Genomic DNA, 26,243 nt, shown 5'->3' on the forward strand with positions numbered 1-26,243 from the left:
ATCTGTACCTGCCATGTATGGCAAATACTCAGATTCTATCTTACAGATTCAAACCTTAACTGAACATAGAAGCAGATTGGTTGCCATGCAAATCTGCATCAGTTTTAATACATTTCCCTCAGTGGATCATTGGAATTTCCCCAGAGTTACAATAACCTTTTAGATGATTTACCCCTTTTTTCTCTTGGTACCATATGCTTTGTTAGGGCTGATGAGCCAGTTAGTGACATAGGCATTTTCTACACTTCACTGTAAAAGCAGTAAAAACCCTTTTAACCAATTCTTGAAATTATCTGTACACTACATTTGTAAAATTACATATTTAGATACTATGTTTACATATGGAAAATAGATAAAATATCACAAGCTAAAACTGTGAAACAATTCATAACTTCACAAAGTAGTTATAAAATAAGATATGCAAATTATTTTTGCCGTTTCTCAGACATCTTACACTGGTCTATATATATAACAGTAGGGAATACCATTTATGGTCCCATGTGCTATCCAATCTTCAGCTGGTCTGTTCTTCATATGTTTTAAAAACAAGATGATGTGATATCAACAAATATATCAAAAATATGAAAATATAATTTATAGATGAAACAATGGTATAAAATGTCAAAGCTGAGATAGTATTCTAAAGAGTTAAAATCTCAGTTAATAAGCTAGTATTTATAGGAAAAAACACAAAAGACGTGACAGTCATCCCTCTGTTACAGTTTGTGTGTTTGTATAGAGAAATTATATATATATATATATATATATATATATATATATATATATATATATATATATATATATATATATATATATATATATATATATATATATATATATATAAAAAATACGCGAGAGAGAGAAAGTTAAAATACATCACTGAATCAGTCACTGCACTTTTCCAAGCAAAGCAGATTTTTAAACTGTACATACAAGGTAGATAAATAATGATTATATTATATTCATATTGTGCCCCGTTGAGAATTAAATGTAAGAAAAAAAATCCACTATGCCAAAACTACCAACATAAATTTTGTGAACTAGTGACAGCACCTCACATTTTATATTCGGCAGCAGACATTTTATGGCTGTTAAGTAGCACACTTCAACCACTGCATTACAAAACATAGTACAGGAGTAATTTGGTAACTACTCCCTATCCACCCTGATAAATGAAAATGTTTCTCGGTACCTGGAAGACCAAACAACCACCATCTTGTGACGAGGAGTCCATAGAAAAAGCCCACAATGTAACTTGCTTTTCTAGTATGCAAAAATTACCAAAATCTTTGGCATTTTGCATAGATTGATATGTACATTTTTAAATGTAAAATTTTTATTACAGGTTTGTGGATCCTGGCAATCTAAGGATCTGTCTACCCAAAACTATTGTGGTAGTAAGATCTCTGCACTTGAGACCACATCTCAGTTCACCTGCTTGATGCATTTCATCAGTCTCTTAACCCTGCTCAATTCTTGATTTGCTTGGCATTATGGAAAATAAGCAGGAAGAACTGGCTGAAAAGGGAAGGACCAGAAATCTCACTATTTGAGGTCTAGAGAATTATGAGGCAGTGGGTGATTGAGCCCACAATAGCTCAATAACTAATACCAATTTTCCACAGACTACCCCCCCCCCCCCCCCAACACATTACAAAGACTGCAAAAACTTTTATAGGTGTTGACATGAGTGAACAGTACCCAATAAATGAATCATGCCAGGAAGTCAATACGCAGAGATGGACCAAAGGGGAGATATACGATATATGGAATGTGTCTGATGTCCTCAAGAACATTAAAGTAAATGCATCTGGCTGGCTAAAATAAGTAGCGGACTCCATACCTAGAAGAACCAGTGGTTTGTTCACACTGGCCCGCGTGGTAAAACAGCATTTTACCATACAGGCAGCTGTCAGCATGGGGTCCGTCAGTTAGTGGTGCAAAGTGTGTTTCAAATTTTTTTTCCCCCCTTTAAACTTTAGTTGAAGTGTCACTTCACGCAACAGTGCAGTGACATGTGCTGAAGAACCGTGTAGCACGTCAGCCTTTTTCTGCATTGTACCAGATGTGAATGGGGTATTTGATGTGAATGGGGTATTTGATGTGAATGGGGTATTTGATGTGAATGGGACATTTGTGTTCTATGTGCACTTTGGGTGACTGGCTTTTATCCAGTGCAGAAAAATGCCAGTCAGCGCATCGCAGTGTGGACAAGCCCAACATTTTCAAATAAATACCAGTATCCTTGTGGAGCCCCTTGGAACCTAAGTCCGTGTTGTAAACGCAACCTTGAATTCTGTACAATATTTAGGTGGTGTCGTGTTTCTGTTGGCATTCAGCCCTGCACTCTGTCACTCAGGTGGCGAATACAGCTTGCTGCTTCAACATTTGATAGTTGAACATGGCATACAGCCTTATGTCAGGAGGGGTCAGTGTTAGTCAATAGGGAGTGATTCTGACATTCAATACAGAAGACAAGACCCTGCACAGCACTAGGGTCAATGGGACTGACTGGAAGACTAAAAACAGGCAGGTGCATACATAGTTTTATTAAGCACTTTATAGGCCAGGTCAAGTTCACTTTAAAAGCTGAATTTCAGGCAACCAGCTAAATATACACTTGAAATAAATGTATGGATATGGTTTTACCTGCCAACAATTTCTGTAAATCTAGTTTTGAGATTTACACGGCTCTGCCAGACTGTAAAGAAAGACTGATGACCCCGATTTTCTCTGCTAAATAATAAACAGTAGGTCACCTCCCTTCTCCCAGCCTGTGATTGGACAGTAAGGGTCATTAGTTGTTCAACCCTTTGATCTCCCTTCCTGTTCTGGTCATTACATGTGCATGCAGCATAGCCTGACTGAAAGTCTAATTCAGATACTTACACTAGCTGAATTTAAAAATACATTTCATTATTTATTTTAAGTACATAACTGCATTTACTGGCGTTTATGGATCTGCCTGGGAGTTTTGCTTTAACAGCATTTTTTCACAGTGCAAAACAGTTGTGAAATTTAAAATTACTGCCAGCACAGTCGTATTCTTTTGCATGCCAAACCCATGACTGCCAGCTTTTGTACAGAGCACACACTTGAAAGGATGCAAAACACCTCTTTTGAAACAGCAGTGTAAAAGTGAAAAGCTCCCCAAGTAAATACACATTTAATTTAAATGCAACATAAGAACTTTACTGCAACAAGTTAGCGTACCCTTTAGATCAATAATTGTTTCTGTACAATGATGCAAATGTGCACTTTTTAAAATACAATATAACAATGCAATTTTTAACAAGACGTTTAAGAGGAAAAATGGAAAACATGGAAGAAAACAGGTTTAAAAAAAAAATAAAAGGCACAACAAATGATTAACAATAAATTTGAACCAAGCCATGCTACTGATCTATAATTAGATGCATGTGCGGCAACATTAACAGGACAAAGCATTGAACAGCAAAAAAAAAAAAAAAAATCTGTAGTGTTGTAACTGGTGATGTCACCATACTTGCCCCCTACTCAGATGTGTACCGGTAGATGTAGAATTCAGCAGCACATGAAACACATGAAATCTTATTACTAAACAATACCATTGCACCAATGTCTTCAATGTGAGGGAGATCATTAGACTTACTTAGTAAAGTAAAGTGCTAAGCAAAAATTGCAGTAACCCATAGCAACCAAACCGATATCTTGCTCATCTGTTGTCAGTAATATGAAACTCAGCTGGCTGTTTTACAGCGCTTAGGAAATATTAATTGCTTTGTGTACCATTTTTCCTGAAGAAGCCCAAGGGTGCTGAACCATTTACATAAAAATGATAAATGTTATATTGGAGTTCAGCTCATAGAACAAAGCTATACATTTCACATAGTAGGGTGAAACTAGAAACCAATGGATCATCTACACACCACTAAATCAGTAAAACTAGTAAAAATAACAGTTTAATCATCCAACATCCAAAACACTATTGCTTTTTTTTTGTTTTTTAAACAAGTGGTCATGCAAAGCTACCACTGAAGGTAGTCAGTACAATAGGAAACTGACTTGATTACCTCAGTGGATACTTTTTAAGTGGCAGATTCATAAATGATTATAAAAAGGTAGGAATGATTCTTCGTTATTTAACCTAAAATTCATTCAACATTCTGTTTTTATTTATGGAGGGGATCCCTGGTGCTTAAATGGACCTGGTATTACATAGAAAAATAACAATAAAATAATAAGCTCTAAGTCACTGGTTGGTGGAGGGAAGCAGCACATATTATGAACTGTAAAACTTCACCCAAAGTACAAAAAAAAAAAAAAAAAAAAAAGAAGAAGAAGATGGGGGATCCTAAAAGTGGCAACCACGGAAACCCATCATTCAAATTTACCAATTTAAGGACCTAAAAGCTTTATGGGTGGCTACAGGGTTAGTGGGGTCCTTACCAGTTGAACCTACACTCAACCATTAAGCTGCTTGCTAGGACTTTAAGAATTTAGGGCTGTGTAACAGACCTGCAGTTAGCAGCTTTTAAGCATTATACTAACAATTCAAAAACCGCGCAAAGCAACATAACCATGTGATATTTCCATAGTAAGTATAACTGCAGAAAAACAAAAACCACACTAATGCAAAAATTATTAAAACAAATGAAGTCCATGTGGAAAAAATAAATAAAAATGAAACAAAAATGAAATAAAGTCCACGTGAATCTGAGTGAAAAACAAAAATCTCCTTATAGCGTCATCAAGGAACTCAACACCATCAGTGAACGGAGCTCCTACAGGAAAAACCTCCACCTCAGAGTAGGGGCACTTACCAGATATTATTGACCCTCCATCTGGAGAAGTCAAACAACCAGTAGTCATTGTCATCTATGGAACATTACAGACACAGGTGCACTCATATGGAGAATGCTTACCTCTTATCTCCCAACCAACACCATAGATCGCAGTATGTAAGGGGGGAAAAAAAAAAGCTTCATTAGTGTAAAATCCTCAAATGAGGTATTAAAATAGTTAAAATTGCACTTACATAAGTCAATCTAAAACACTCCAAATGGTAGTGTCTTTGCCCGCAAAAGCAATCAGCCCATGCTTCCGGGATCCGTATGGACAGGATGATGACAGCATGCAACACCGTCCAATGTAAGTGCAATTTTAACTATTTTAATAAATCAACAATTTTACACTAATGAAGCTTATTTCCCTTACATACTATGATCCACAATATCTGACGTGGTTGGTCGGGAGATAGTAAAGGCAACCATTCTCCATATGAGTGCACCTGTCTGTATTTGCAATGTCCCATAGACAAGGACTACTGCTTGTTTGACTTCTCCAGAGATGGAGGGGTTAATAAGATCCAGTGTACCCCAAGCCTGCTAGTACATCTAACACTTTCCTCCCCCCCAAACTGATAATACTGCTGTGCCCATGTAATCCCTTCAAATCCAAGTGGGGGCACTCGATAACAGGAGATTGGTTACTGGCCAGATCTCCAGGTGAAAACAGAGTGAAAAATGCCTAAATAAAAACGAATGCAGCCATTATTATTTTTTTTGTTTGGGTTTAATACTGCTTTAAAAATAGTAAAGCCTTTGTAACCAATATATAGCCCCTTAAAAGAGAAGTTGAGTTTTTTGGCGAAATCATACTTACCTAGGTGGATGCAGCATTGTTTGAAGCTACATCTGTCCTTCATCGGCTCCAAGGCTGAGAACTGAGCAATCAAACACTGCTGATCATTTGGTTCTCAGTGCTCTGTGAGCATAGCCGGTGACTGTCAGTCATTGGCTCTCTGTCCTGCAGCCCCCCATGCTCACTTGAGTGCTGGGCTGTGGAGGGAGCAGGAGTGGCTGGCTCAGACTCTGTGGCTCGCTGAGAGGCTGAGCCAGGTGCCGGTCCAGGATTCTGGGTGGATCTCAACTACACGGTCGCATCATTTCCCCAGCTTGGACTGGCTTTTAGCTGGCTGCTGAAAACGGGTCACAGGAGTGAAGAACAGGCACTCCTGTGATCCATAGAAGTACAGCTAAATGAGATTTAATTATGTCCTCTCTTACCCTGCTTTCCCTGGCCTTTTGCTCCAATTATTTAAAAAGCATTTTTATACGATTTGTATAAAAATATTTTGCAGTCTTGCATTTACTTTTAGTGTAAGAACATTAAATGGCTTTGAAATTATTATTCAATTTGTGGGGAAAAGCTCCCTGCATTTGCCTTTAAAATATAAAGACTGAATAAAGCTTGGACTATATCAGAAAGCCTTTGTGTGAGTGTATATATATATATATATATATATATATATATATATATATATATATATATATATATATATATATATATATATATATATATATATATATATATATATATATATCACACATACACCTTACTTTTGAATTAAAAAATACTCCACTCAGACAGGTTATCAAGCCTATACACCACCCAAGGATCAGCACAAATTTCCAGTGGGGATCACAGGTGTTTTCGGTCAGCTGCAGCCATCAATGATCCATTGCTGTTCACATGTAAAAGGACATCCCCGATGTTGCATGTAATTAGGGACAGAGGAACATCGCTTGACACCCAGAGCAACTAATCTATCGCTAATCAAATTTAACACCTATAAGATTTGCGTACATGCAAACAGCTGCAGCTCCTGCCAGCCAGTCATTATTTTATACAGGCTACCTGACCACAAACAACTGTGATAGCAGCTGGAGTTTTACACCGATTTTTAGCAGCGTACAGCCTTGACCAGCTGTGTGAACGAGGCCATAAAGTATTTGCCGCACAGCTGAAATGTGGAAATGGTTTAGCAGCTTAACTGGTTAATCTATTTTCAAGCAAAATAAAAATCTCCTAGGTATCAGGGAGTACCTCCTGTATTAACACAGATGGGTCCCCACTTCTTCATAAACCCTTTGTAAACAGTGGAATCCTCAACCTTGCGGTTGCCTGCAGTGCCTGGTGTACTGCAGATGAAAATACAGCAGTTTTTAAAAAGAACATCCACATTTCAGGACAGTGCTTGCTGGTAGCAGGTTGGCTAAATAAATGAAATGATGGAAGTTACAGCACTGAGTTCTTGTAAAAAAAACTAGATGCGATTCTCATTAGTAAAAATGTTCAGAGTTTGAAACATAAAACAAACATCAAAAATCTGTTAAATGTAACCCTTTGATTTTGGATGTAGTCTCTGCTGGGCTGCTTTTCTACTAAAGCTGGTCATATATTCTGGGAATTGGGAATTTTGTTGTTTCCTGAAAAAACGATTGAAAAACATTGAGCGTTTGATCGACTTTTGTCAAAGGATCCTGCTTGAAATTTTTCAGCCCAACAGCAGCTCTATCCAGATGTCGACCCTGTATGGGTTAAAATGCAATTGCCAAAATAGAGGATTCATTCATCCACTCTGTATAGCATGGATGGAACCTTTTTGCCGCCCCCCTCAGCCTGCCAGCTGAAAAAAACAAATATAATCTATGGCAGTGGTGGCGAAACTTGGCACTACAGATGTTTGGGAACTACATTTCTCATGATGCTCAACTACACTGCAGAGTGCATGAGCATCATGGGAAATGTTTCAAAACATCTGGGGTGCCGAGGTTCACCATCACTGATCTATGGCAAGCTTACATGCAGGACAAGATTAAAATTATTCTATGGGTTGTATTTTTTTTCTAATAAAAAACATGTTATACTTACCTGCTCTGTGATCGATAGACTGTAATAGTTTTGCACAGAGCAGCCTTGATCCTTTTTTTTGGGGGGGCCACCGCCGGCAGTCCTGGCTCCTGCCCTCGGCTGCAAGCCTTTTTGCTACGGGGGCACTCGAGCAGGCTTGCTTTTGAGCCATGCTACTGTGAATGGACATTGTTCACACACAGGCTCAGCCCCCTTTATCAGCTTAAGGTCTCACTGGCTGTGAATGACAGCAGCAGAAGCCAATGGTTCCTGCTGCTGTGGAACCAATGAAGAGACACCTGGGAGAGCTTCTGCTCTCACACACATCACTGCAATGCTCAGCTAAATATAAGGGGGTACTGTATCCAAAAGGTTTTGTCCCTTAATCATAGAATGCATTAAGGTAAAAAATCCTTCGGTCTTTAGAACCACTTTAAGAAAGTAAATAACTTAGGGATGTTCAATATTTGCTAGAAAGGTGGATGTTATTTTACTTAATACTGATAAGATATTTATGAGCTTTTGCCACATCTCTTCTGAAAAAATGTAAAAGACACATTTTTGGGGTTTATTTAGGGTAGGAGTAGGGAATGGCACCTCAAGACCCTTGCCAAGTTTTTTTTTTTTGTGTCCATTTACTTCTCTCAGAGACCCAGCAAAAAAGTAAGAGAAGATCTCTACAGAGATAGTAGATATCTCCTTTTACAAAGTAGTAACCAGAAAAAGATTTGCCACTGGAAGACTAAGCCTACCTTCTTGTTCCTTGTGACAACTCAAACATTTTCAATTTTTCTACGATGAAACGGTCCAGTCTTGGGTGTGGATCTCCCAAGCTGAGAGACAGACCGCAAAAAAACCCCGAAAGAGGTCCTAACCTGTTTGCATTCTATCAAAGTAAAAAAAAAAAAAAAAGTTCTGGCTTTATCTAATATCTTAAGACCGAGTAATTAAATCTCACCTTTCTTACAACACACGGATATCAAAGTGCTGCTAAATAAAGGGATGCTATCAAGTAGTTAAAGATAAAAGAAAAAAAATGTCCATGCCCTTTGTGTTCATTTTTGTTTAAACATGTGGGAAACAAGATGCTGTATATACACCAAAATAAGCCGCCAAATACACTTCTGAGGCCCTTTCTACCATATGGACACAAACTCTGTTCAGCAGGAAAAAAAAATATATATCTATAAAGGTTTTTTTCTGGTTTAATTCCTTTTAATCTCCAATGTAAAGGGACATAAATGCAGGAAAAAAATATGTCACATCTGCCTCACAGAGAATCTGCCATTACAGATATACATGGCAAAATAAACAAATGTAGCTTTTACACAGAAGAGACAATCCCAAAATACCTCAACTCTTATACCTGATTTAGATTAGCAATCTAAGGAAACCGTTTTGCAAAAAAGTTAACAGACAATTTTTAAAATGATTAAAATAACATGTACAAAAACATTTTTTTTCTGAAACCCATTAAAACCACAGGAAATAAAGGTCTGTAGAATACATCTCTCCCCAGAAGGGACTGGATGTGTGATGAGCTCCTGATGTTGATGCATGAACACACATTTTTGTCCCACAGACAGTTTGTTTTTACTCTGTTTAGAGAATTGAGATCGGTTAACGGTGATGCCAAAATGCTGCTGTACATAAACTGACATGGCAGCTAAACAACTTTCTGGCCAGGAAGGAAACGAAAATAAAGTGATAGCACTTCATGCCTTAATTTACAAGATGAACTTTCCTAAAAAGAACCCAATGAAAATTGCTGCAATAACAACAACGAGGGATGGGATGGGGCTTCCCTGCTCTTTCACAAGTCCTCTGCTCTTCCTTCGATCATCCTAGAAAACACAAAGCAGGATATTATGAATGTCTAGAAATGGCCTGTCTTATACTTCTAACTTACATTGTTCCTAAGTTCCTAATAGAGATACACTCTTCCCCCCCCCCCCCCAATAAGGTTTCAAAATACCTGTAAACTGAACAGTTAGATAATTGTTGAGAACCAATATGATATGATCCACTACCAGAACAGACATTACATTTTTTCTTCTTTTTTAAATAGATTTCCATAGGACATAACTCAGTAAAGAGTTTGAGGAATAAATACCTTGTCAGGATGTGGCCAATTCTCCTGTAAGGCACAGTTAACTTTGTGTGCACAGAGGAATTGTCTTTCTATATTTTCCAAGCGCCTATGTACCCATAGGAGCTTGTTTTGGCAGAGGGAATTCTGGTGCTGCTATGCAAAGGCTAGTATGTATAGCATCAAAACAGTGTGCTTGCTGTAGACAGCATATGATGTGAAGCATTAAGCTGGCCATACATGGATAGACATTAAATCCATGCTGAACCAGCCAAATTTCGATCCATGTATGGCCATTGTGGTTGAACTGAAGTCAATCTACTGACTTCTGTAGAACCAGCCTGTTGGGGAAAAAAAAAATCTGCTCAATCAGCACTGACAGCTATAGCCTGCAATGCTGATCAGCATAGTCCAACAGCAGGAAAGTCTCCACACTGTCAGAATACAAAGACACAGCAGGGAGGGTTCCCCCAACCACAATGAATATGCAGCTTTGGGAATTGGGTCCGTTTTTTTTGTTCACTGGGTGAACGAAGAAAAAAAAAATGCCAGCTTTAGCTTGTGTCTCAAAAGGGACAACCCCTCTGAAGGATCCTCTTCTGCATCTACCTCTCCCTCCTCAATATCTTCCTCATAGGGGTTAGGAGGATCAATGTAACACTCTTGAATGGATTCGGGTGGTGGAGACAGAAGGGCGCTTTTGGGCCTTGGAGACCAAAGGCTTTAGAAGGGTAGAGTGTTCCCCCCCCCAAAAAATAAATAAATAAGACACTTGCAGTAAAATGTGCCTTACTAGGATAGGCAGTTTGTTGTGCGCCTGAAAGGGAGCTTGTTAATATAGGACTCTGCTTCAGTTCAGGGGAACAGCTATCGCCTTTAGCATTCTGCATGTTTTCCTTGGTGCCATCAGAAGGTATTTTTGTGCTAAAGAAGACAGCTGCAATAACCCAGGTGCTGACCAATGTCCTGCGCAGAGCAAGCTTGCTTCGAACATTCTTAGAAATTACATCACCACACTAAAAGTAATGTGGCATGTGAAAAACCCACCAAATTTTTTAAAAAAAGGGTAATATTTTACCTTCCAATAATGTAGTACAGGAATAACAAATGTGAAATAACACCATAACACCTCTCATGCAATATAAGACATTGTTACAATTGCAGGGAAATCCTAGCTTACCTTTTTCATGCTGTAGGTACCTGAAGGACATCAAACTTTACTCATTGCGATGAGCATGCCACCAAAGGGGACTTCAGGATTTGGGGGCTTCAAGATTCAGGACCCTGCAGCTACACTACATACTCCTGGCAATGCATGCCAAGGTAAGCATCAAATGTAGGATCCAGTAACTGATGCAAAAATAACAGGTCAGCACTGCTGATGCAGGCTTCAGTTACCATTCCCAAGATAAACATCATGGGGAACCTAACTGGAAACTGCTAGTGTTCCCTGAGGCATTAGGCAATTGTATCTTGACAGAAATTTCAATTGACTAAAGGAATTGATGTACAAATTTCTCCAGAAAAGAAGATCCCTCAGCAACGGACACAAACAAAAAACCTTGGGAATAAGGGGTTAATTGAGCATGCAATGTGGAGCATTCCTAGCAAAGCTTTTTCTGCTAGTATAAATGCTCCAAGAACAAACATGCTGGCAATTTATTGACTATAATTTGTATGTTATAGTGACATTGGATACAGCAGCTCACTTTGCAAGCAACTGGGAAAATGACACCATGACCAATATAATAATGAATTTAGCACTCTTTGGAAGTTTCTCACTGTTTGCATGCTAAAAATGACATACAAAAATGTGTTAATGGATGGCATGCCCTCTGGTTCTTGTGTATATAACAGCCAAACTAATTATCACAACAGTATATAAAAGTAAGACAAATATGATTATTAATTTTCTCACTTTCAGTAGCTGATTTTCATCTGACAGTTTTATAATCTCAGACTGAAGTTTCTTGCATTCTTCCACAAGTTTCCTAGTTTCAGTATCATCCATTGAAGAACTACCTTTCACTGGTAGAGAAGCAAACAGTTTTGTGGCTTCATGTGTCTGAAAACAAAACAAAATAGATGTAGTGGCAAATTAGAACGTTTTAAAGTCAAGGCAAGGGAAAGTGGACCCGCTGTCTACAGCAACCACATTCATCTTTTAAAGCAGTTTAAAGAATTAAACCTCAAGTCTTTTTTGCAGTAGGTAACTCATTTTTAGATTTTCGTTTTCTTAAATGCTTATCGTATCCTTCTGTTACCAGGCTTATTTAGTAGAGTAAGCAGCAACATGTTCAAACCAATACCAAGCAATCAGAACAATTAAAAGAAGGCTGGTTTTGATTTGTGAAATTGTAAAAAATTACAAAAATGATCTCTTCTTATTGCACTGCTATATAGCTCATAAATCTCAGTGGATACAGTCTAAAGCTTATGTAGCACAGCTGCAATATCACAAGGATGCTACAGCACAGAGGAGAATATGGATGTTGATTTTCTTTTAAACTGATCGTGTGGAAATTTTCCAACAGGTTGGTTGTACAGAAGTCAATCAGTATACCGACTTCTGTACAACCAGGCTGTCAACGCATGGATCAAAATTTGGCCAGTCCCTGGCCAAATTTCAATCAATGTATGGCTGGCTTAACTCTTGCAGCCTTTGACAAAGAAGTGTATGCCTAGCTATGTGATTAAAAAAGAAAAAAAAAAAAAAGGTTAGTAGGGTCTTTTTCTAGTACTAAAAAAATAAAAAAAACTTAGTTTCATTAACCACTTCAATAGCGGGCACTTTTACCCCCTTCCTGCCCAGACTGATTTTCAGAGCTGTAACATCTTGAATGACAATTGCGCAGTCACGCAACACTGTACCCAAACTACATTTTTAGCAATTTATTTATTTATTTTTTTTAACACTAGAGCTTTTTTTGGTGGTAGTTAATCACTACTGGGTTTTTTTATTTTGCTGCTAAACAAAAAAAAGGCAGAAAAGTTTAAAAAAAAAAATAAAAAAATAAACCTGCGTTTGTTTCGGATATAAAATTATGCTAATAAAAATAATTCATGAAATTTAGGCCAGAATCCACAAACTATGGTATATAGCTGAAAAATCAATCAATTCTGATGTACCTAATTTCTTGAGGCCCAAAAATGTCAGGACAGTATAAATACCCCCCAAATAGCCTCTCTGGAAATTAGACAGTCCAAGGTATTTAGTAAGAGATATGGCGAGATTTATGAAATTGACTTTTTTTTTTGAAAATGAAGGAACTAAAAAATAATTTGCAAATATTTTTTTTTTTTTTTTTTTTTTTTTTTTTTTTTTACACACTGTCACCAGCACAGTACAGCAGCATCAAATAATTGGTATGCCGGTGATCAGGGACGCTGGCGACAGAAAGTAAACTTTGTCCTTTTAAAAAAAAAAAAAAAAATGATTTTTTTTAACACAATGTCAGAGCAATACAGTTTTACCACAGTAACATTGTACTACTTTGGGGGTAGTGATCAATACATTTATTTTTTTTTCCCACACACACTACAATTGCTTATAGCAATGGATTTCAAGCCAAGTATTTTACTGAATGAAATTGATTGTTTTGTTGTGATTAGCTGCAATTGGCCACAGCTAATGGCATGGTACAGATGGGCTGTGATTGGCCCTGTCTGTACCACGTGATCACTGTGACCAATCACCACCAGCATCATAATTGTACACAATGGATGGCATGAAAGGAAGCCATCCATTGTTTAGAACTCCCAGGTGATCTGCTCTTATTGGTCTCAGCGGTCACATGGTAACGGCAGCGGTACACTGATAAGTCATCGGCTGTATTCGATGGACACAGTCAATGAAATATCATGCCTCAACGTGACCCTGCAGTCGCGTGCGAGACATCATATGACATAAATCCAGATCAACTAACCTATAGGCTGAGCGGAAAGCTGTTAAATAGGAACAGATAACATTTACATATAGACATGTTGACATCTCAGGAACTCATCAAATATGCATATTCCTAAATATGTCTAGGGAAAAAAAAAAAAAAGTGAATACATGTCTCTGCAATACATGCACATTTACCAACTTTAAACCCCTTAAGAATGCTGCAATTCAGAAATATAGGACTTCTCACGCTTGAATCTGAATCATTATGACTAGTTTATATGCAGCAATCTGGTGATTAGACGCTCATAAATGGAAAAGGCTGAAGGGACAGTCCCCTATATAATCCCACCCCCTTCCAGCTATCCTCAGATTTGTAGCAAGCAATTGGGAGATCATACGATCAGAGAGGAGGGTCTTGTGTCATGTACTGCATTCCAAGAAACAGAATTGACTGGTAAATAAAAAAAAATTGAGACCTTCAACAGTGAAGGGAGGAAGCCTATCCTCCAGGCAACAGAGCTAACTATAACATGCCCGATCTGTCCATCAATGGTGGAGCAAGGGGCAAGGAGATCCTTGTGGGAATCTTCAGGAAACAGAATGAATAAGGCCTCTTTCACATGGCCGATCCGTTCAGGTCCGCCTGTCAGTTTTTCAGGCGGACCTGAACGGATGCTCCATAGAGGTCTATGGAGCGTCGGATGTTGGCGGTGACATGTACTCTAACATCCGACCCGCTCCGATCGGAAAAAGTGACGGAGGAAGGGAAAACAAAAAACCTACTTTTCCATCAGTCATTGAATCGGGCGACGACGGACTCTGCGGTCCGTCGTCACCCTATCTCCCATAGGGGAGAGCGGTGCTCTGACAGGTCCGTCCCTGCACAGTGTGCATAGACGGACCTGTCATCTTCCTGCTCAGTGGAGATCGACAGAGCGATCCCCACTGAGCAAGCGGATATCCACGGGGCGGATCATCACTGATTTCTCTCCCCCCCCCCCGTGTGAAAGTGGCCTAAATCAGATTTAAAAGTGGCATTAGCAGAGAGATAAAACGCTCACTGCAAATACCATGTCCATCTGGTGGAGAATTTTCTTAGGATGCTTCAGAGCGGGACATAAGGAATATCTTTATTATGATAGAAAACAAAGACCACCTTTGAGAGAAAAGCAGCCTTAGCACTCAGGACAGCCTTGGCAACACTAAGATAAGAATCCTTGTAAGATAAGGCCACAAAACTCAGAGACTCTCCTTGCAGAGGTCATGGTCTAAAGGAAAGGTTGGGACTTTAGGTGAGGCCTAAGACAATTACATCAAAGTAGCCTCCATCCCCATCGGCATGATAAATAGAAAAAAGGTTGGGACTTTGGTGAAGCATGCGATTTTGGGAGCAAAAAAAAAAAAAAAAAAAAAAAAAAAAAAAAAAAAAAAGAAGAAGAGGAGCAATAGGAGTCAGATAATATAAATTTAATAGCTGTAAACTTAATACAAAACATAGGGCACAGGGATGCACATTCTATAGTCCATAATCCATCATAAATCGTAAATGTATTAAAATGTTGCACATCAAAAACATCAATCCCATAATTCATACATCAAAAAAATTATTAAATTCATATATAAACATAGTAAAAATCAATAGAATTGAGTAAGAACATTACAGAGTCTCGTAAAACTGCATGATTGGATGTAATTTATAGCATTTAAAGCTCTACGCGTTTCGTGGCTATCTTGCCACTCATCAGGAGCCGATATGTGATGGATATCTGTGGGACAAGAAATGGTGTACCAAAAATTTGTCAAGTTGATATATTAAATGAGGGAAAAAAGGGAAATGTGTCAAAACCGAGCGCCCATACTTACAGGTCAAGCAATGATAGGAGGTGCAGCAATGGGCGTTGGAGGTAGCCGGGAGTATCATCTGATACAGGAGCTGAGGCAGTCAAGATAGGCCACCTTACAGGCAAAGACAGATAAGAAAATATCCCTGACTTTAGGGGGCCTGACTGTGTCGTGTAGGAGTAAACAATGCCCGGTCTTTAGTATTAGGGGGAGAAATAGTTGGTGTCAGAAGGGAGGAATAGGGCCCCACTTTTGTTGTCAGTGAAAGGAATTATGCCCCATCATTAGTGTCAGTGGAAGGAATAGTGCCCCAATTGCTGGTGTCAGTGGCAAGAATAGTACCTCAAGGGACGGATAAAGGCAAGCAAAGGGCCACAGTTTGGCGACCACTGGTCTAGACCATACTGGAGGAAGGACAGAATAGGTCTTGCTGTGTACTTTCTAGGAACAAAGTTTCTTGACTCGCAGCAAACAAAGCAGGTGCTCCAGGCGCAATGGTAGATTTTACAAAAAGTAGACTTCCTAGCCTTTCAAGCATGTAGGGATGACAAAGTCCAAAAGGTCCGGGTCCCTCAAGACTGTGGCTTCAACAGCCATCCCGCTAATGCCAGCGACCAAGAAGCAGGTTGAAACATTGACCCTTGAGAAAAGAGGTCCAGACAATCCAGAAGAGCCCACAGAGTGTGTCTGCCAGGAACTTGAGTATATTGAAATTCCACAAATTCAGTGCAATGAGGACCGCCATGAGGCCCTCATGCCCAATCTTGTAAAGTAGAAAAGGGAGGAGAGATACTTTAGGGCAGAAGGAACTGATCCCGCAGCATCACCAGAGCGCTTACTGCGAAAGCCTGAGGGCCCCTGGACCTGGTTTGTTTGTTTCTGAATCTGGACAAAAAGGTCCATATATTATGTCCACTACCAATGGAAAACTGTTTGAAAGACCCCTGGATTCAGATACAAATAAGCAATTTTTCACACATTTTGACCAAAATTTGGTATGTGTGAAAGTGTGAGTTCACAAGTTATGGTAGCAATCATTGAATCTCACCTGATGTACCGATGGCCTATCTCATTTCTTGAGGCCTCAACATGTCAAGACAGTACAAATATTCCCCAAAATGACAAATTTGGGGAAAGTAGACAGTCCAAAGTATTTAGTAAGAAGCATGACAAGTTTTTTTGAAGTTGTAATTTCCCACAATAATTTGGAAAACCAATAAATAATGTTTTTTTTTCACAAAAATGTCATATCAACAAGTTTTTAACACACGGCATAGGCATACTTACTACACCCCAAAACACATTTTGCTACTGCCCCTGAGTATGGCGATGCCACAGAGAGGCACAACATCCAAAAAGCACCTTCAGCCATTATCCTGGTCTTAAAGCGGGAGTCCGCCGGGACTCCGCGTTTTTTTTTTTTTTAAGTCAGCAGCTACAAATACTGCAGCTGCTGACTTTTAAAATGGTGACACTTACCTGTCCAGCGCGCCCGCGATGTCGGCCGCCGAAGCTGATCTCTAGATCGACACTCGGGTGCTGCCGCCGCCATCTTGGGTATGGGAATCAGGAAATGGAGCCTTTCGGCTTCATTTCCCGGTTCCCTACTGCGCATGCGCGAGCCGCGCGGCGCAATCCGGACGGTCCCCGCTGCCTCTGGGAACTGTGTGTTTCCCAGCAGGCAGCGGGGCACTTGCGCAAAGGGGCGGGCAGTTGCGGAAAGGGGCGTAATCTACGCCCCTTTCCGCAGACAGCTATCCCGGAAGTGGGTGCAGTTACCTGGATTATCCAGGTAACTGCACCCCCCTCCCCCCTGAAAGGTGCCAATTGTGGCGCCGGAGGGGGGGGGGATTCCGATGAGCGGAGGTCCATTTTAGGGTGGACCTCCGCTTTAAGACCAGGCCTTCTGACACTTTGTTTTAAAAGTAAAAATCTACATTTTTGCTAGAAAATTACTTGAACCCCCAAACATTATATTTTTGTAGCAGAGACCCAAAAGAATAAAATGGTTGTTTTTGCAAATTTTTATGTCACATGGTATTTGCGCAGCAGTTTTTCAAACACAATTTTACACACCAATGCATAAATACATTTTAATGAATTTCAATGCACACAGAGACAATATAAAAAACATATTTTTGGTAAAATATGGTGTTGAGACGGGTAAATAGAGCGCAAACATATCACACTTTAAAATTGCGCCTGCTTGTGAAATGACACCAAACTTCGGTATTTAAAAATCTCCATAGGCAACATTTTATAAGCCTTTATTGGTTACCAGTTTAGAGTTGCACAGTAGGTCTGGTGCTAGAATTATTGCTTTCATTCCGACGTTTGTGGCGATACCTCACATGTGTGGTGTGATCGTTGTTTACGTATGTGTATGGGACCAAAACGTGCGTTGGCATTTGCACGCGAGAGCTTTAAAGGTTTTATTTATTGGTGGGACACTGGTACACTGACATTTGTTGATCAGCCATCGGCGGACACTGACAGATGTTGAAATGATAATGGTACACTATTGCAGATGTTTTGTGCACTGGTACAGATGTGTATGGGGACAGTGGTGATCTGACAGCTCTGTGTGTAAAATCATCCTTACACACAGCTGTCATTTACCCCCACCCCCCCCCTCACACCCCCCGGTGTGGAGGTCTCTTCCAGAGACACGCCTCTGTGTTCACATTGTGATGGGACACAGCCGCACACGATCGGGAGGGCCAATCACAGTGCCCATTACCCAATCATGTCTTGACTGTGTCCTGTGATCACAGGAAGAGGCCGCTATTGCGGGCATTGGTACTGGGGACGTCCCTGAACCTCCACTCAGAACGAGGAAAGGCCCACCTGGTCGTTTATGAACAGTGGGTGGGTGGGAGGTGGTTAATGATTGACGTAAGCCATGGCATTGTCAGGTGTTCCCACAATAGAGGTGTCCAGTGTTGAAGGGACAACCAAAAAACCCAGAGTTCCAGAATGTTTATTGCAAAACGAACCGTTTCAGATGACCAAATTCCCTATACCAATGTGGTATTCAAGACTGCTCCCCATCCCGATTGGTTCTCATGACAGATAACCTTCCATGAGTGTAAAAGGAAGGATTCCATAACTACGGTGTTGGAGGGTCTTCATAAGCAGAATGGACAGACTCATCTATGTGAATCCGGAACTGTAAAGGGTTTTTGAGTAGAAACCTTGATGGTGCTCTCCTAGTGGCACGGGGGTCATGGCCCGCTGTTGGACCACTGAAAGCATATATGCCCACTGTGATAGACAAAGTGAAGAGTATGAAGCAGAGAGCAGGAAGAGTGTGAAACTCCAATTTTTAGCTTCTGGAAACACTCTGGACCCAGGTGTTGAAGACATTCTGGAACAAGAAAGCCAATAAGGCCAACAGACATGCCCCTACTTTGAGAAGTGGGTGCACCCCATAATTGGTCTGGTAACCAATATACTACAACACTCATAGTACTCATTAGGTGCTTACATCCGCAACAGCAGTGCAAGGAGATGATGTCTAGGTGCAAACACCCGCAGATTACCATAACCCAGGATCAAAAACATTAGTATGTCTTTAGGATCAAAGTAAGGTAGCACAGCATCATAAGCAAGGGAAGTGCAACAGCGCTACTACAGTTTCCCTCCAAAGGGACATCCAAATGGCATAAAAACACACTTAACCTGGGAAATCCTGGACAGTAAAACTGTCACCGAGAAGGTGGAAGGCATAACTGTCTCCCCACATAGGGGAAAAGTAATAGGCACCCTGGGACTGAATGCTTGAAGGGCTTCTGCCCTGTGTACCCACCACATCAGTGGCAGGAATAAGGGGGTATATACATAACCCAAAGTAAAAGCCGACGAGGTCTTCACAGCCAAACCTACAATGTTCAGCACATGGTCCAGGCCCAAAGACCACCTTTCTGACATGTTGTACACAATGGCTTAATCAGAGAAAAAGGAACAGGGGGGAGTTAACACCTTACTGTCTTCAACCTTTCCATGGCGGCAATACACTCTTAAGAGTCTTCAGAGACTGGGCTCTACAACAGACAGCCCTTGGCTACGGACCTGTAAAGCACACTGCGGCTATTTCCACACATCGCACTATGTGCTAAGGGGAGCACCCACAACAGCACCCGCATAGCAACATTAGAGGCCAGATCACATCTTCCATCAGGCAGGGTTTGGGTATGCTTCCCCAAGGCTGTAATTCAGAAGTTGAGAACTGAGCTGGATTGACAACACGGTTTCTAATTTTAGTGCAACAGAAGTATTGTTCAAAAACAAATTATGAGCACAATAGATTTCTGGCAGATCAACAGGTCCTTTTCTGTACTTGCAACAAAGTATGTTGAAATTTGCATGGTATGTACTACAGTACTGTATTTTTTTGCCAAAACATAACTCTTCTGTATGAAGCTCCGTCTATCGCCCCTGAGAACCGACACTGAGAACCGAGTCAACGAACATCGCCGACGGCACGGTTCTCAGAGCTCTCCGAGCAGAGAGCTGCAGACTGTCAAACAGATCTCCGCTCTGCTCCTCTATGCATTGCTCACTGGAACTCGCTGAACTGTGGAGGGGCAGGGAGCAGCCATCTCAGGCTCTCAGCAGCTCACTGAGAGGCTGAGACGGGTGTCAGTCAAGGCACCTAGCAGATCCAAGACGGTCACGATGCCTGGACTGATCTGGGTCACAGGAGTGCAAAACAAATTGCACTCCTATGATCCATAGAAGAAGCCCAGCTAAAAGGGCTTTGGCTGGACTTCTCCTTTAAGTTTCTGTTAAGACCATTGTGTCTGTTACAAGATCATTGTTTATGAAGTGTGCAGTGCTCTAGAAAACCTTCACACAGCTAAATTCAAAAAGAATACTCTGCAGCACTATAGAAAACAACCTCATCATAGAATCCTTACAATGTTATGACATTATAATGAATAAATGCTAACTTACCGGCTTTTCATGTTCATGTGGCATGTCAAACACACACTTTAACTTAGAATCCATAAGATCATCAGGTTTTGCTTCCTTCCACTACAAATCACAAAACTATCACATTAGGTAATGCAAGATTACAACAAATTAGCTGTTATTACTGCTGTACAAATCAATACATAACACTGCACAAAGAAAATAGCAGGTTAGCATAGAATTCAACTGTTTAAATTTATAGCCCACCTATGCCTGTTAAAAAAAAAAATTCATTTTTGCATAGTTATTGCAGATCATTGCAACCGCAGGCAGACTCTTCACCCAACCACAGGTTTGTATGAAGATCCATGGTACGGTTATGGGTTGGAGCAAGTAAACAGTGGACTATAAGTACGGCGACATCTCTGTACTCATGCTCCACTGAGATCTACGAGTCTCTTCTGTGCTGCCAGATGAAACCTGTATTTTTTTCTATTCACAGATCCTGTGAATGGATGAAGAGGCTGTGTGGGCAGACACTAACAATTCAGAAAAAAAAATAAAAAAAATCATTTACTCCACACATTTTCATCCCACAATACATCTATTTTAATACAAATAAACAGTATTTTAAAGAATAAGTTAGCCTTTTGACAAAAAATAAATAAATGCACATATTTTGCAGGTAAAAAAAGATGTGCATTTATCATTTTCTGTTGCAAGAACCTGTAAAGCATGATGCCATGCAGGCTTGTCAGTGTATCTGCTTGCTCGTACCTTGCACAAGCAAGCCAATACAGGAAGAATCCGTGAACCACAGTGCCATGGTAGTTTAATGAGAATTACAAGCCAACAGCTGCTAAGGCTGCTAGGACTTGTAGTTTTCCATTCACAAAACAATGTGAATGAGTGATGCGGCCATGGCCATGTTTTATTTCAATTGTGACAGCTAGCAGGGGGGCAGAAGATGCCCCACTAGCTGTAAAAGCGGGGTTAGTTCATTCATAACACTTTACATCCTGAATATGGATGTAACGGGTTATGAAAGGTGAACCTATCCTTTAACGGACTCTCTAGTTTAGTCTAGCTGGCAACGTACATCATGGAGGGGACTTTAGTGATTACCTAAAACTACGGCAGTGGCATTGACCACCATAAGAGGTGGGAGTGCCAGTTATGCAGACTGGTAGTGGCCAAGCCAATCATGAGTTAAGCAGTGCCAATCTCTACAGCTACAAATGAATAACCCTCTAGGATTGGGACTATGAAAAAACATACAAAATTTTGTCAAGTATCAATTTAAAAAAATATAACATTGATACCAAAGGGATTAAAAAAGATGTCTGAAAATACAAATACTGCAGCAATAGCCATACAAAAAATATGGTAACAATACATAAAAGTTGTTCAAGCATGATACATGACACCGAAGGCATTTTCAGACTCGTTTTTTAATCCCTTTGTATCAATGTTATATTTTTTAAATAATACTTGACAACATTTTTGAATAGTGCCTAAATGGTCCCAAGCCTAGAGGGTTATTTGTTTTTCATCAATCAGGGATGAGAGCACAATACAATTTTGGGCCAGATTCCTATTCTTTTCCAACCTATACCCCTGACAACACCTTTATACAGTATGCCCTCAAAGCAGACAGAGCGCCAGAAGGAGAATTAAAGCCAGCCGACACTACTACCTGTCTGGTTCTCTCTTTAGACCATTGGGTTGTTATGCCACCTTCAGGAGATGCATTACATGTTAACACGTGATAATAAAACTAGAACTTTCTAGTTCCATCCAAGGGGCGGTCCCTTAGGTAACAACCCCTCAGCATGATACTGCAGCCTCAGTATGTCAACAAGCAGTTTAACGTAAAGAAAAATGAGGGGCGGGTGCTGCGTCAGTCGGTGAATTACAGAGAAAAGGATTTTACAGTAAGTACAAAAAAAAAGTGATCAGATTTTCTCTTATGTTCACCGACTGACACAGCTTCTCTTTTTAGACCATTGGGACGTCCCCAAGCAGTGCCAAAACGAGGGGTGGGAAAACAGCATAAAAACGTCATCCACCATGGCATGTGGGAGCTAGTACAAACTTAACCCACAAAAAAAACTGGTGTGTGTGGAATAACTACCACAAAAAAAAACAGGGTTCTCCTTAACAGAGAAGCACTACCCTCAAACCGCACCAAAACTGCGGTAACAAATGCAACAGTGCATTAACTTAAAAAGGTACAGCGTTTTTACCCCCCCCCCCCCCCCCCCAAAAAAATAAAAATAAAAAAGGAAAAAAAAATATTGTATGTGCAATTGCAATTATACAGCCGCCTGCAAAACTTTGCGGCCAAAACAGGCATCAGCCGATGGACCGACATCTACCTTGTAGAATTTTTGTAAAAGTGTGAACAGACGACCAAGTTGCCACTTTACACTTGAGCGACAGACGCTTGATGTCGGAAGGCCCAAGACGTTCCGATTGTCCTTGTAGCGTGGGCCGCGACTGGAAAGCGGGGGAAACCTGCCCCTTCAAGGCGTGGGCCTGTACAAAAATCTGTCTAATCTACCTGGTAATGGTGGCCGACGAGACCGCCATGCCTTTTTTTGGGACCATCCACTGAAACAAAGTCTGACTTCCGGAAGGGAGCTGTGACAGACAAATAACCCACAGAGCCCGAACCACATCCAGGGAATGGAGGGCCACCTCCTTAGGATGTGTCTGCTTAGGACACAGAGATGGTAACACAATGTATTCATTAATGTGGATCGCTGGAAATCCTGTGGATAACCAGATAGGGCAACTAGCAAGACAAGGCCGCCAGTTCCGAAACCCTCCTGGCCGAGTGATGGCCACTAGAAAGAACCCTTTTTGGGAAAGTCAACAGGGGAAACTCTGATATATTCAAATGGAGGTTTCTGAAGCGCCAATAACACAAGATTCAGGCCCCACGAAGGTAACGGTGGATGCACCGGGGGAACTACATGTCGGACCCCTTGAACAAAAGTGCTCACTAGAGAGTGAGACGCCAGGGGTCGCTGAAAAAAAAAAAAAAGAAAAAAAAAAAAAAAGAAGAAGGACAGCCAAAGCTGACATTTGTCCCTTAATAGTGCTGAAAACCAATTTCTGGTCTACACCTTTCTGTAGAAACAGCAGGATCCTGGATACATAAAAGGAGCCCGGATGCCATCCTTTCTCCTCAAACATGGAGACGTAGACCTTCCAGGTATGATGATATATCTTTCGAGAAAGCACAGTTGGGATCACCGAGTCTGAAAGACCCCGGTTCCTCAACACCTGGCTCTCAATAGCCATGCCGTTAAAGCCAGTGATGGTAAGGCAGGTTGGAAAATCGGACCTTGAGACAAAAAGGTGCTCTCGCAATGACAGTCGCCAGGGAGCGTCTGCCACCAGGCGAACTAGGTCTGCGTACCAAGGACGCTGAGGCCAATCTGGGGCAATCCGTATTACTGGGATCCCCTTGGGTTCCACTCTGCGAAGCAGACGTGGCAACAGTTTTAGTGGAAGAAAGGCATAGATCAGCTGTTACTGATCCCACAGAGCCATCAGCGCATCTGCCCACGGATCCTTGTCCTGGACACGAATTTCTGCACCTTCCGATTGAGACGGGAAGCAAGATCCACGTCTGGTGTGCCCCACCACAGGCACAGTAAACTGAACACCTCTGGATGCAACTCCCATTCTCCTGGGTCCAGCATCTGGCGACTTGGATAGTCCGCCTGCCAGTTCTCCACTCCCTGGATGTAAATGGCCGACAGGGCCGGTACATGACGCTTTGCCCACCGAAGTATGTGAGCGACCTCCCGTGCGGCGGTCGACCTTCTTAGTGATTGACATATGCCACAGCCATGGCGTTGTCTGACTGGATCCTGATCGGACGCCCTCGCAGTCTCATTGACCATGTGGAGAGGCATAAGCCTGATCGCTCTCAGATCGAGCAGATTGATCAGCAACTTAGATTCCTCCGTCGACCAGAGGCACTGAGTCGACTGAACTCCCATTACTCCACCCCAGCTGGATAGGCCGGCATCCGTTGTGAATACTGTCCATTTCAGTTAGGAACGACTTCCCGGACTGAAGTACCGAGGACCTCAGCCACCAGATCACCTGAATCTGTCGATCCAAGGACAACGGAGATTTGTCCCACTTTTTTGGGCATACGGTACTGCCTCGAAGGAGGCCACCATGAGTCCCTGGACTCACATGCAGAAGCATAGCAAAGACCACCTGCGGTTCATGAGCAATTTTACCACGGCTCTGAGAGTTTGCAGCGTGTCTGAAGGGAGAAACTCTCGCTTCCATGTTGTCCAGCAGAAAGCCTTAGGTACTCCGAATGCTGAGTCGATACAATCACTGACTTCTTTAGGTTCAACAGCCACCCAAATTCCTGCAGGGTCTGCATGGCGATTGCCACATCCTCCTCTAACTCTGAGGTGGAAGATGCTCTCAGGAGGAGATTGTCTAGGTAACCCACGATCGCGATCCCGCGTTGTCGCAGCAATGCCAAAACAGGAGCCAATACCTTGGTAAAGACTCGGGGGGGGGCTGATGCCAAATCAAAAGGGAGAGCCACAAACTGGCAGTGGGCTTCCCCAACTGTGAATCGCAGAAACCTCCGATTCCGAAGGCATATGGGTATGTACAGGTACGCATCCTGGATGTCCAAAGACGCCAGGGAGTCCCCTTAATGGAGTGCAGCGACTACTGAGCAAACTGATTCCATTCTGAACCTCTGTACTTTTACAAAGTAATTGAGGGCTTATAGGTCCAAGATTGGATGTACCCCTTCCTTCTTGGGGACTACAGTTTGAGTAGAACCCCTGGAAACGTTCCAATTCCGGAACAGGTACTATCACCACACGATTCAGCAGGTCCCTTACCGCCCCCAAGAGGGCCTCCCGGCAAGCCATGAGTACGGGTATGCTGGAGGGGAAGAATCTGTTTTGCGGCCAAGAAAGGAACTCTATCTTGTAGCCGGAGGAAATCAGATTGCAGACCCATAGGTCGGAAAGCCGAGAGGTCCACCGGACTACAAACTCCCGAAGGCGACCCCCACCCGAGTTGCGGGCAAACCTCCATGCAGTAGCACTTTTGCTTGCAGGCTTGCGGTTCCAGGGATGCTTTTGTCCTTCAGAAGTCGTCCTGTCGGGCTGAGGCCGTTTGTCCGAAGCTCCAGGGCAGACAAAAGCAGTTTGTGAGCGGAAAATGAGGGCCCTAGCCTACGGCATGGCTCCTTAGCCTTCCTGGCCTGTGGGAGTAGTGTACTCTTACCACCTGTGGCATTTTTAATAATGTCATCCAAAGAGGCTACAAAGAGCCGGTCGCCAAGGAAGGGTAGATCCCTCAGGGCTTTCTTTGCTGGTCAGCCGACCAGCATTTTAACCAAATCAGACGCCTCAGCACCACTGCTGACACTGAAGCCCTGGATAACAGATGGAGGGTATCCAGGGTCATGTCACAAAACGTACTTAAGGCCTGCACTAGTTGGTCTGCTAGTTCCACAAAGACAGGAGAAGCCTGTTCTCCCAATTTGCAGTGTAACATTTTTCCCAACTCAGTTAATGTCTGCGACACAAGTGCAGGTGCCGGTACTGGTCGCATGGTTGACCCCACAACCGTAAACAAGGAACGAGCCACTGCCTCTGCCTTCCTGTCCTTGGGATCCTTAAATGCAGGAGTCCCCTCTACCGGGATCGTGGTTACTTTGTTTAACCTGGATATTGGGGGGTCCACGACCGGAGGAGCCGACAACTTCTTGAGAAAGCTTTCCTCAAAGGGGCAACGTACCGGCATATATTTGGGGACAGAAAAGGTCAGTTG

The 26,243-nt window shown here is 41.7% G+C and overlaps 1 protein-coding gene across 1 annotated transcript in view; it reads right to left on the reverse strand.

Moving 5' to 3' along the window:
* Window positions 1–8,861: 8,861 nt before the first annotated feature.
* Window positions 8,862–26,243, reverse strand: part of VAPA (VAMP associated protein A) — an 83,663-nt gene continuing 66,281 nt past the window's right edge. The window contains exons 4-6 of the mRNA XM_077492447.1: window positions 20,451–20,531; window positions 11,682–11,828; window positions 8,862–9,518 (exon numbers count right to left, since the gene is read on the reverse strand). Coding sequence (XP_077348573.1) covers window positions 9,402–9,518; window positions 11,682–11,828; window positions 20,451–20,531 — 345 coding nt within the window. The 3' untranslated portion in view covers window positions 8,862–9,401. The remainder of the gene's footprint in view (window positions 9,519–11,681; window positions 11,829–20,450; window positions 20,532–26,243) is intronic.

This window comes from Lithobates pipiens, unplaced genomic scaffold, assembly GCF_037356315.1.
Source record: "Lithobates pipiens isolate NorthernLeopardFrog02 unplaced genomic scaffold, aLitPip1_a1.2 Scaffold_19, whole genome shotgun sequence".
Lineage (NCBI taxonomy): Eukaryota > Metazoa > Chordata > Amphibia > Anura > Ranidae > Lithobates > Lithobates pipiens.